Source organism: Sitophilus oryzae, unplaced genomic scaffold (assembly GCF_002938485.1).
Source record: "Sitophilus oryzae breed Bouriz unplaced genomic scaffold, Soryzae_2.0 scaffold_1440_pilon_pilon, whole genome shotgun sequence".
Classification (NCBI taxonomy): Eukaryota; Metazoa; Arthropoda; class Insecta; order Coleoptera; family Curculionidae; genus Sitophilus; species Sitophilus oryzae.
In genome coordinates, this window is record NW_022146105.1 from 4,813,495 (window position 1) to 4,825,497 (window position 12,003).

At 34.6% G+C, this 12,003-nt stretch overlaps 1 protein-coding gene and 1 long non-coding RNA gene across 9 annotated transcripts in view; one reads left to right on the forward strand and one right to left on the reverse strand.

The window, feature by feature from the left end:
* The window catches only part of LOC115876883, a 152,815-nt gene that overhangs the window by 105,182 nt on the left and 35,630 nt on the right, over positions 1–12,003 (forward strand). The gene's annotated exons all lie outside the window — the stretch shown is intronic.
* Positions 1–12,003, reverse strand: part of LOC115876875 (sodium channel protein para) — a 48,245-nt gene that overhangs the window by 3,992 nt on the left and 32,250 nt on the right. For 2 of the 7 annotated variants that reach the window (XM_030892891.1, XM_030892889.1), the window contains 18 exons: positions 11,594–11,685; positions 11,325–11,537; positions 11,055–11,263; positions 10,824–10,988; positions 10,168–10,449; positions 9,207–9,447; positions 8,800–8,999; positions 8,627–8,723; positions 8,507–8,575; positions 5,998–6,284; positions 5,769–5,942; positions 5,431–5,593; positions 5,186–5,373; positions 4,922–5,126; positions 3,911–4,294; positions 550–1,238; positions 301–495; positions 106–243 (listed from right to left, as the gene is read on the reverse strand). In XM_030892891.1, the coding sequence (XP_030748751.1) occupies positions 106–243; positions 301–495; positions 550–1,238; positions 3,911–4,294; positions 4,922–5,126; positions 5,186–5,373; positions 5,431–5,593; positions 5,769–5,942; positions 5,998–6,284; positions 8,507–8,575; positions 8,627–8,723; positions 8,800–8,999; positions 9,207–9,447; positions 10,168–10,449; positions 10,824–10,988; positions 11,055–11,263; positions 11,325–11,537; positions 11,594–11,685 (3,991 nt within the window). Of the gene's footprint in view, positions 1–105; positions 244–300; positions 496–549; positions 1,239–3,527; positions 3,582–3,910; positions 4,295–4,891; positions 5,127–5,185; positions 5,374–5,430; positions 5,594–5,768; positions 5,943–5,997; positions 6,285–8,506; positions 8,576–8,626; positions 8,724–8,799; positions 9,000–9,206; positions 9,466–10,167; positions 10,450–10,823; positions 10,989–11,054; positions 11,264–11,324; positions 11,538–11,593; positions 11,686–12,003 lie in introns of all 7 variants that reach the window. The other 5 variants (XM_030892890.1, XM_030892887.1, XM_030892884.1 and 2 more) reach the window with 4 other exon arrangements.

A 12,003-nucleotide genomic window follows, 5' to 3' on the forward strand; every position in this document is an offset into this window, starting at 1 on the left:
TTAAAATAGAAATTAATTATTAATCTAAAGTTAATTTCAATATTTTCGTATTTAGTTATACTACTGGGTTGTTGAGTTTATTTTAAAACATTATAAAATACTTATCTTTTTCTTCTGTTCGTTAAAGTTGTCAATGATTACTCCTATAAACAGGTTGAGGGTGAAGAATGAACCAAATATGATAAAGAATACGAAGTACAAATACATGTAAATATTTGTTTCACGTATTGGTTGTTTATTTAGCTAAAATCAAATGAAATAAATTAGTTATAATTTGAAATATTTTAATCTCGAGCTTACTTCTCTAGAATCAATCGCATCATTCATAATTTGAATCCATCCTTTGAAGGTAGCTACTTGAAACAAGCAAAGATATGCTTTACCCACATGATCGAAGTTCATTCTGGAGTTGTCCCATGTATAATTTTCTGCTTTGCACGCATTGTAATCAGGTATAATTTCCCAACTGAGGGTTGTTTTGTTGTTGTCCACACACTGAAACATATAAAACTAGGCTCTAAAGAATACTTTCTTAAAGTTTTCGCTTACCTTGTAATATTTTCCTGCAAATAATTGGACACCCATTATAGCAAAAATTAGCCAGAATATTAAGCACACCAACAGTACGTTGAAGATAGAAGGTATAGCTTGAACCAGTGCATTTACCACTACTCTCATCCCTTGCATCCGGGACATAGCTCTCAAAGGTCTCAAAGCCCGCAGAGTTCTCATAGTTTTGAAGGCTTGAATACCACCGGCACCGCAGAGAGATGCGATGAAATTTATTAAAGACACCATAACGATGACGAAATCTAACCAACACCAAGCGTTGGTAAAATATTTTTGAAATCCTAAAGCCAGCCATTTGATTAACATTTCAAAGAAGAAGATCACCGTGAATATCCTGTCCATATAATAAAGGATGTCTTGCAGAATTGGTCTTTGCGAAAGGTGGACGTCTTCCAGTGCTAGAGCCAGACTACTGAGCAAGATCATCGTTATTACAGCAGTCTCAAAATATTTATTTTCGATTAGTTGAAACGTTTTGTATCTCAGATTGCCCCAGCCTTGCCAGAATGGCGAATCTTCGTCACCAGCAAGGAAAGGAAACTTCTTATAACACGGTTCAGGGAAGCAATCAGCTGAGTATTCGTCTAAAATGATATCTTCCGTTGCAGCATCTATTATAAGGTCTTCGTCTAAAGGTCCTTGACAGTCGCATTCATCTTCTTCTATTTCTAAAAGGAAATTCAGTTACAGTCAATGCACGAAATGCTATTGTTTGCAGATATTAAACCAACGCAAGTCCCATATCTATATATATAAATCTGACTGTCCTGACTGATACTGACTCATCAACGCCCAGACCAAACCCTTGACCCTAGAAAGCTGAAATTTTGCACAGGGATTCCTTTTATGATGTTTACTTAAGATAAGAAAGGATTTTTAAAAATTCATCCCCTAAGGGGGTAAAAAGGGGGGTGGAATATTACAATATTTTTTATTTAAAAAACGGTCAAGTTTCCGAAAAAACGCTGAAACACGTATATTTTATTTTCTTTTTTTACATATTTTCAGATTTTTAAAAATGTATACAGGGTGTTTCGAAAAATCTGTCATTGATTAATCACGATCCTGCTTAAAGCGCTTGACGTAAAAAGCTGATTTTGGAAAACGGATTGACTTTAGGGTGTAGAGGTTCGATAAGAAGGGATTTTTCGAAACTCGAATTCTAAGGGGGTGAAACCGCCCCTCAAATATTAGAATATTTTTTATTTAAAAAACGGTCAAGTTTCCGAAAAAACGCTTAAACATGTATATTTTATTTTCTTTTTTTAAATATTCTAAGATTTTTTTAAAATGTATACAGGGTGTTTCGAAAAATCTGGTCATTGATTAATCACGATCCTGCTTAAAGCGCTTGACGTAAAAAGCTGATTTTTGGAAAACGGATTGACTTTAGGGTGTAGAGGTTCGATAAGAAGGGATTTTTCGAAACTCGAATTCTAAGGGGTGAAACCGCCCCTCAAATATTAGAATATTTTTATTTAAAAACGGTCAAGTTTCCGAAAAAACGCTTGAACACGTATATTTTATTTTTCTTTTTTTTTACATATTTTAAGATTTTTTAAAAATGTATACAGGGTGTTTCGAAAATCTGGTCATTGATTAATCACGATCCTGCTTAAAGCGCTTGACGTAAAAGCTGATTTTGGAAAACGGATTGACTTTAGGGTGTAGAGGTTCGATAAGAAGGATTTTTCGAAACTCGAATTCTAAGGGGTGAAACCGCCCCTCAAATATTAGAATATTTTTATTTAAAAACGGTCAAGTTTCGAAAAAACGCTTAAGCACGTATAATTTATTTTCTTTTTTTGCATATTTTAAGATTTTTTAAAAATGTATACAGGGTGTTTCGAAAAATTGATTAATTGGTCATTGATTAATCACGATTCTGCTTAAAGCGCTTGACGTAAAAAGCTGATTTTTGGAAAACGGATTGACTTTAGGGTGTAGAGGTTCGATAAGAAGGGATTTTTCGAAACTCGAATTCTGAGGGTGTGAAACCACCCCTCAAATATTAGAATATTTTTTATTTAAAAACCGGTGAGTTTTTCGGAAAAATTCTTAAACATGTATATTTTATTTCGTTGTTTTACATATTTTAAGATTTTTTAAAAATTTATACAGGGTGTTTCATAAAATATAACCATTGAGTAATCACGATTCTACTTAAACTGTTTGACTTTTAAAGCTGATTTTTGGCAAACGGATTTACTGTGGGGTGTAGAGGTTCGATAAGGAGGGGTTTTTCGAATTTCAAATTCCAAGCGGATGAAAACGACCCACAAATATTACAATATATGTTATTTAAATACGGCGAGCCTTTCGGGAAAACACTTGGACACGCATAATTGATTTTGTTTTTTACATATTTTGAAATTTTTTAAAAAATCATACAGGGTGTTCCAAAAAGTTGGGTAATTGATTAATCACGATTCTGCTTAAACTGCTTGACGTAAAAAGCTTATTTTTGGCAAACGGATTTTTCGAAAGTCAAATTCCAACGAGATGAAACTACCCCTCAAACATTATACCAAGTTATATAATAATATCACCATATTGTTTTTTCTCATGCTGACATAAATGTAAGAAAATTTTATCTTAGTTTGTATGTTAATGGAAATTCTTGCTTTGCTTGATCATCACCATTACAAATGATTAATCCGACGCGAACGAAGTCGCGGGTACACACTAGTCTTTTATATTCCGCCTGTTATCTCTATATTGCATTCATAACTTTGCAATTCTGTTTAAAACTTTCCAGACACATAGTGTTTACAGGTTGATGGCTGTCTACTACATTTGTTGTTGACGAAGTTATACAGAGAACATCCAATATAACTATATTAGAAATAAAATTCAATGATATTTTATTAAGGGACTTGCGGGGTATATTTAAATCATTTATGACTTTTAAGAATGTGCTTTTAAAATAGATATTATTTTAGTAATTATGTAATTACTTTTTACTGCAACAGTTGATGTTGAATGCCCCGAATGATGGTCCTTGTGGTTGACTAATAAAACAGTTTTACGAATATTAGTTTCTGATATTTGAGTTTAGCAAAACAAGCCAAAGTTTGTCTAGTGAATAAAAGTGATCGGAAGCACTAAAAGGTGCTGAAAACTTGAGTAGATTATATAATATACGTGTCTCAATTCATTTATAATTGTAAAATAAAAACGATTTGTAGTGATTTATTTGAATAAAATTAAGCGATCAACATGTTTGAAAGGCAGTCGTATCATGCAAAAGATGTTATTAAATAAGTGTTTTTAAGAATAAGATTGTCGCTGCAGTAAGTAATTATGTTGACAGTTGTTTTTTATATAATTAAGAATGTACCTTCATCGATTCCTAGCTCCTCTTTACTAGCATCTCGTTTTTCTTCTTGGTCATCTAAAATATCTGCACTACCTTTATGGCTTTCTTCTTTGAACCTATTCTTATGACTGCCATATGATTTATTGCTGATTTCATCATCATCTAAGTGGCCTATAAAGTCTCCATGGTCCAGTATAGAATTTCCTATAGTTTTGTTTTTGTTATTGATATTATTCATATTTTTGCCTCGTTTAAGATTGGTTTTGGAGTCTCCGTGGATAGTAAATTCCATTCCATCACCGATAGTTACTTCTAATTTGTCTTTTGGACTTTTCTTATCTTTAAATATTATCCCATCTGCTAGAATTTCGTCGTCTTGTATATCAAGACCACCGTCACGCGTGTCTGAAAAATATTTCAATTAATATAAATTTAAAATATTAATTAAGGTATAATATATTGAAAGACGGTATTAAATATTTTATTTCACATGAAATCTACCAAGAGAAGAGTTATTAGCGCATGTTAGTTAAAGTAAAAGAGACAAGAAGAGGAAAATAAGTGATAGGTATTGGTTGATTTCAAATGATCATTATAAGCATTAATTTTAAATAGTTTGCCTTATATAGAAAGACGCATGCTGTTCTAGAAGTCTTAAAAATCTAGAATAATTGTTGTAAGGCATGCTCTATTAGAAGACGTATTACTTTATTTTCAAAAATAAGAATTATTCAACCAACCTATATGTAGAAAAGAGCCGAAGCAAATTATTTTGAAGAACAAAATAAACGTGTATTGATTTAATACTATTAACTATAAACAGCGAAGGAACTACCTACATGTTATCAAGTAGTATTATGTTTTGATTTTATATAAACAAAGTGAAGACATTAGACTGGACAGCTAAGTTACTGGACATGCTAAAAGACGATAGACTGTTACAAAGCGCTACAGATTTTGTCAAGCAAGAATCAGCGAGCTATCAGATTGTTGGATAAAAACCTTGGTTCCAACTGTTGGACGGTCCCTCACCTGGAGGCTGATCAGATATTTGGTTCGTCAATTTAAACCTCACTAGTTTAGCAAAGTGCATACAATTCGCCTTGATCCAGTTGATAAACCTCGCGATTCTCTCAAAGGCTTCCGCTATTTTGTTCGTGTCATTGTCGGCTGTTGGAGCGGACAAACTTGAAGATCCAAAGTTGCTCAAAAGCAAGGCTAAGAAGAGGTTCAGAACCTGTGGGACAAGAAAGATCTCAGTATCTGTTTTATTATTTTTATGTTTAATTTACGTACCACAAGATTGCCAATCACGACAGTAGCGAGAAAGAATGGAATACAAGAGACATCTCCTACGTGCATACAATCCCACATTGATTCTATCCATTCTCCGCATAACACTCTAAATACTATCATGAAAGAATGCATAAAATCGGTAAAATTCCATCTCGGCATCTGATGGTCAGGAAATCTGTCCACATTATCTGAAAATATCAAGTTTATTTCGTTAAATTTTATAACTTTTGGTCACAATATATTACCCCAGTAGTTTTTGCCGAAAAGTTGCATACCCATCACGGCGAATATAAATATAATAATGCACAACACAAAGGTCAGGTTACCCAAGGCACCCATGGTTCTCCCCATGATGGATATCAATAAGTTCAACGTTGGCCAAGATTTGGCTAGCTTGAATACCCTCAGCTGGAAAAAGAAAACACATTTATTAGTCAACTCTTTCATCAATGAACATTTATAATATATCACTGAATGAACATAATTAGCATTCCAGGCATTCATTACGTAACCGAATTCTCAGGAATGCCAGGATATATAAATTGAACTGTGTTACGGGGGGTGTTTATGAAGTAAAACTTACCAGTCTGAAAGATCGTAATACAGACAATCCCTGCACGCCTTCTAATCCCAGTTCCAACAAAGACAAGGCTACAATAATGAAATCGAAAATATTCCATCCTTCCTGGAAATAAAACTTTGGACTCATGGCTATTAATTTCATCGTGGCTTCTATCATGAATGTCGCTGTGAAAAACTGTAACAGAAAGTGTGTTTTTAGAATAGATTAAACCGAAATATATTCTTCTTACATAGTTGCCGCTTTTCAGGGCTTTCTCTAGATCAGGATCCATATTATGGTGATCTAACGCCATGAACAGCGTGTTCACAACAATGCACAAGGTGATGAACAGCTCTACGAAGGGATCGAATACAACTAGAGCGACGTACTTTTGTATTTGGAGCCAGCACCAACAGCAGTCCCACACGCAAAACATGTCGATTATTTTTAAAGTGTTTTCGAGAATTCGCTCCTTCATTGTGGGCTCTTCTTCTTCCTCCTCCTCCTCATTATTGGCTGAGAAATAATAAACAGCCACTGTGTAAAAGATAAGTAAAGGTGAGGTTGACACACTCCTTTTGGGGAAAAGAGATTTGGTGCAAGATGCGACAGTGCGACAACTATTCTTAACCGATTTTTGGTTAAGTAGGTTCTTGTTTGAGTTTTGTATTGTCGCTTTTCGAAGCTGGTTGTTTCAGATTACATTCCATGGCTTATTAGTGTAAGATAATGGAATATAATTGAAAAGAAGATGAAAAAAAGAAGTAATTTTAGTTCAAAACTCTGGATCAAGCTGTTTGTTTAGACACTGGGCCATCGCAGTTCGGTTAAGAACAACTAAAGCTGTGAGAGAGCAGTGGTGTTTTAATAATTCTGCTAGGCATCATTCTTGGATACATTTATCTAAATTTACATAAAACATCAAATTGTTTAAGTATTTTTACAAATCCAATATTTAAAGATTTAAGGGAAATATGAATTTTATTTAAATAATGAAAACACACACCAATTTTTTTTTTCACTAAAATGATGAGCTTAAAACATACTGGCTATAAAATATTGGATTTGAATTTGAAATCAACTAACATTAAACATTGTCCTCCTGATATGCTAATTCAACATATAAGACTATAAATGTACTATTACCTAATCTATTCTGGATACGATGGTAGCTAGTAATCTATTCAAATAATACGACTCATGTATAAGGGTAACGAACGATTCAAGACAAAATGAGCACAAGAGAGTAAATGATCTCTTCGAAGCGAACTGGGAGCAAAGTTACTGTGTGCTGTTCAAATGTCTACGGTTTTTTAAGATTTTGTTTTCTAGATATACATTCAGATGCAAAAAAACGCAACAGAAAAAAATTTAGAGTTTAAAGTACCCCTTTTTTATTTTTAGCCCTCATTTCGTATTTTTTTTATCAAACTGTATATAGATAGTATATATACATATATCTACTTTAATTGGTAAACACAGTTTTTTACACACTTTTGTATTGGGCTTATTATACAGGGTTAATCGAAGAGTTGTTTTTTATTCTTAGTTTAAAACACCCTGTGCAATAATTTCGTGAGTAAATTTTCCTTAATCGTTATTTTTCGGTTAGATCAATAAACGCCTTGGTTAATTTTTAAGAGCGAAATGAACTTGCCACCAGCAGTTTGCATTTTCTTCAATTGTCATGACTTTTAAGTTTTTTTAAAAGGACAAGGTGGATTTGGTGACTATTGTCTTTATGCCATATTGACAGTTACATTTTGTATATCTACGATTTGACGAACTGTAAATACCTCACATTCTCGTCTAGAACCCCTTCATATCGATCTCTTCTTTGCACCGCTGTATGACCGCTGTTAAATGAGGGTTTCGCAAAGAGTTGATTCTGATATATCGATTATCTAGGGCGGTAGTTTTGAGCTTCCTACCACTTACCTGCCTTACGCTTATTTCGAACAGTTTGTCTAAAACGTTCCACTTCTCTTGATGACCGTAATCATAGAGCAATGAATGTGTAGTACCCTAGTCACATATTCATAATTTCGTCTATGTTCAACAAGAATAACGTCTTTTGAACAATCTTCAACACTAAAACCTATCGTAGGTATACAAAATGTAATTGTCAATGTGATATTACGATAAAATTCACTAAAGCCACCTCTTCGTATTAAAAAAAGTCATATATTGATATGAACCAAAAAGCAAAATGCTCAGTAGTCATGGTTCTAACCGAAAAATAATGTTTTAGAAAAAGTTACTAACGAAATTATTGCACAGGGTGTTTTAAAGTTAAGGTAAAAAATAACCCTGTATAATAAATCAAATACATAAGTTTTAAAAAAACTGAGTTTACCAAATAAAGTAGATATATTTATATACAGTTTACTAAAAAGCTGATAAAATTAGGACTAAAAATAAAAAAATTATACTTTAAATTTGACGTAAACTTTTTCCGTTGCCTGTTTTTAGATCTGAGTATATATCTGAACTATCTGTGCTCTATATAACACTTATAATATGTGCTGGACGTTAAACTGGTTATTTTCTATTTACCTAATCGAATGTTTCTTGTTATTTTATCCTCCGTAATGTTACAGTATAGCAAAATATCTTAATTAGTTCACATTCTAGCAACGGTGCCCTTTTATGTAGCTATGTTGCTAGTCTTGTGTTGTTTGAAAAGCGAATTGCGATGGTGTGTTTGATAATATTGGTGAAGTTATGGATGCGATTGTTTTATTTCAAGTCTAACTTACCTCCGTGTTCACCGTCTGTTATTTCTCTGCCTGCAGCTTGTTCTATGATGTCGTTCAGCACCATTACATCTATAAAATATTAATCATCAGGAAACGATTTTAAATTTAATCTTAATTTACCTTTCATATCCACCACCGTTTGCCTCTGGCTGATGTTGTCTATGAACGGATTGTCTAGCGCTTTCATCTTCTCACAGAGCTGACTAGTTGGTCCATCCTATAAAAAGAAAGAGATCCGGAGTAAATTCATCAGTTCTTATCATAAATCGGAATTGATTGCTGACACTACTTACGTAATCACCCATTTTGGGCTTGTGAGTGAACTCGGTGAAGTTATTTCCGGTCATGGCTGGTCCGTTCCTCATGGAGCGCATGAGGAGTTGCGTTTCCTTGGTCATAACCTTTCCATTGCCCCCGAAACCGCCCAACAGGTCTCCGTGTGAGGTGTAAGACATCCGTGAAGCGTGCGAAGTGTACGATGAATGGCGTGATCCTAATTTTGAGGGTATTACGGTTAAACAACTCAACAAAAATTCTCGATAACTGCAGAAAATTATCTCTATCGCACATCCTATAGAGATATTTTTTGCTTTAACGAGATATGTGCCTGTGCACGTGTTCTCTATTCAATAATTAAAATTTTGTTCTTAAGTTATAGTAACTTTAATTATTGACGATATTAACATATTCTTATACGTACCTAAATTGGCGTAGTACATGGGCACGACCATGGCACCATTTTCCTCGCTCATTGGTGTTACAGCATTCGAATCGTCCGCATAGGGTAGATGTTCCTGGGCATCGAGATAAGTAGATAGAACCAGAGGTTTCCTGTCGCCTGGCGGCGCCACCATGCGCCGATTGTTACGCGCAGTAAATTGGTGCGATCCCCTCGAGCCACGGCGCAGATTGAACGGAGATCCCGGGAGACTCAGACTGGCCTGAACACGGGACATGGTCTATACATGCATGAGGCTTTTAAACTCGGATGATTGCGTGTGATGGTTGATTGAGATAGAGAATACTTTGTATGAAACTTTTTGTTGTGGGCCATGTCTCGTGTTATATGTATGTCAAACGAAAGGAATGGGTATAGAGAACTAACAGAAAATGACTAATGACAGCTACTCGCTAAGTAAGGTAGCAATTTGGGCTTGCAAATGAAAGATACTCAAATGAATTTGCGAAAACTAAAAGTAAAGTGCAATGTGTTTGCTAAACACCCTTCCTCGGCGAGGCCTGATGTTTATCAAACCAAGTCCGGACACTATAATTGTCATGATTTTTATTTAAGTAATTTGGAATTTCATTTGATATACCGGGTGACCACGGATTTCTTGTACTGGCTGTAGTCTTATTACCATTTTGGTTTAGTGTCAGCTTAATTAGAATTCGTAAAGATACGGATGGGAGCATATGGACAAGAAAGTTATATTGTTTAAAAAAGTTAGGTAACTTAAGAGTATTAAAAGAATATGATAAAATTCAAGTTGTTCTCGACGACTTGTGTTATGCAATTTTTGTTCAGATTTGTGTTTTTTTATTGTGATTGGTGACTGAAATCGGTAATAAAAAAGCAGGTCGTACTGGAACGATATGATCAGTCACCCGGTAGACTCAGTATCAATCATGGGGCTCAAAATAACAATCAGGACACTTACAGCGCTGACTTTCCGCATCTTGGTGGGATTAGTGGGAATTCTTCTCTGCTCACTCACAGAATCTAATCCTTCCGATCTTATGCTCATCTTTTCTTTGTTATTGTCGTCCGTTCCTTTGGGCTGGTTCACAAACAGTTCGTAGCTTTGACAGGAGAAATCCGACGGTGATTTGACGATATCGGTGCTGCCAGCCCCCGCAGCTGCGACTCGTGCAGCTTCTTCAGCTGCTGCAGCTCTAGCATCAGCGCGGTCTTGTTTCGCTTGAGCAGCTTTTTCAGCTTCCTGTAATATTTATTTAACGTTTTCAATAATCATCTATCAGATACCCTTCCAGTTAAAAAAGAAATACAGAACCTAAGAATATAATATTATGTCCTTCAGCAAAAAAAAGTTTAACTAGTGTTTCATTTGTTACTTGTTACTGCTTTTTAATTAGGGATTGCTCTGTTTATATCATTAATTATGAATGCTCATAAATATTAGATATACCCTTCGTGAATGTGAATAAATCGATAATCAGACTCCCGTGTGTGCACTGTAAATTGGTAATCAGTAAATTATAATTTGATTAAATCCGTATTTTCGAAATTGTCGGTAACAGAACATAAAGATTTCGGAATTGATATTAATGGCTAGTTTGTAGTGTTTGGACTTACTCGTATCGCTTCTTCTTCAGCTGCTTCTTCCTCTTCGGCTTTCTTCTGCAGCTCGTCGTACGACATGGCGACAATGGCTAAGATCAGATTCACTAAATAAAACGATCCCAGAAATATAATGACGATGAAAAACAACATGTGCCACGGTCCAGCTGAACGTAGGACCTGCGAGATTAGAATAAAGCAGTTCCAGTTATTAGAGGTTAAGGAGATTGGTAGAAAAAAACATACCAGTTGGTACAAATTTTCCCAGTAATCCTGAGTCATTAGTCTAAAGGCAGAAAGGAAGGCCCAGCCGAATGTATCGAAGCTCGTATAACCGTAGTTTGGATTATCTCCGTAACCTTGCAGGCACATATAGCCAGGTTTGCATTGACCTGCTCCAGATGAGTTCCCACACAGTGGTATTTCACCTTTTTCCTCATCAAAATACCAATTGGCTAAAATATTTTTTTTCAGAAATTTCTTATTGCAAGTCGAAATATCGCAACTTAGTCTTACTTTCGTTTTGATTGAACCTTTCCCAATTTTCGTCTGTAAGGTTACCCCATGACCCGTCCATTGGAAAAACTTTGATACATTTTTGCGTGAGAACGCCCATATAAATTTGTAAACCCATCAAAGCAAAAACGGAAAGAGAAAACATTGTTAAAATTATCACATCTCGTAGATTTTTGACTGATTCAATGACAGCGCCTACGATGGTCTTCAAACCTGCAATTCGTCAAACTTGTCAGTATTTCAGCTGTCTCCGGATTTTTTTTGCTTACCCGGAACAATGGCAACAGTTTTTAGAGCTCTCAGCACCCTAAATGTTCTTAAGGCAGCTAAATTTCCCAAATCTATACCCATAGTAACATAACTGAAAAGTCAAAATAACTTTTAGTTGATAAGTACTCCCTAGGTCTGTTTGCTTCTAAAAAGTCCTCTAATAAGCCTTAAAGTAGTTAGTATGTTAACTAGGTAAAGTTTATATCTAATGCATAGATAATAATAAAAACAGTGCCAATAATCGATGTTTTAATTTTAATGTAAATAGTTAAGAAATAATATTCTAAGATGTATAGGTAGGAGGATCTATAACAGTTATTCTAGTTCAAATATTATAACTATGGACTAATCTATGATATTAAATTATATATAAGGTTCTTTAAATCTAATAACTCTTTAAAAAACAATC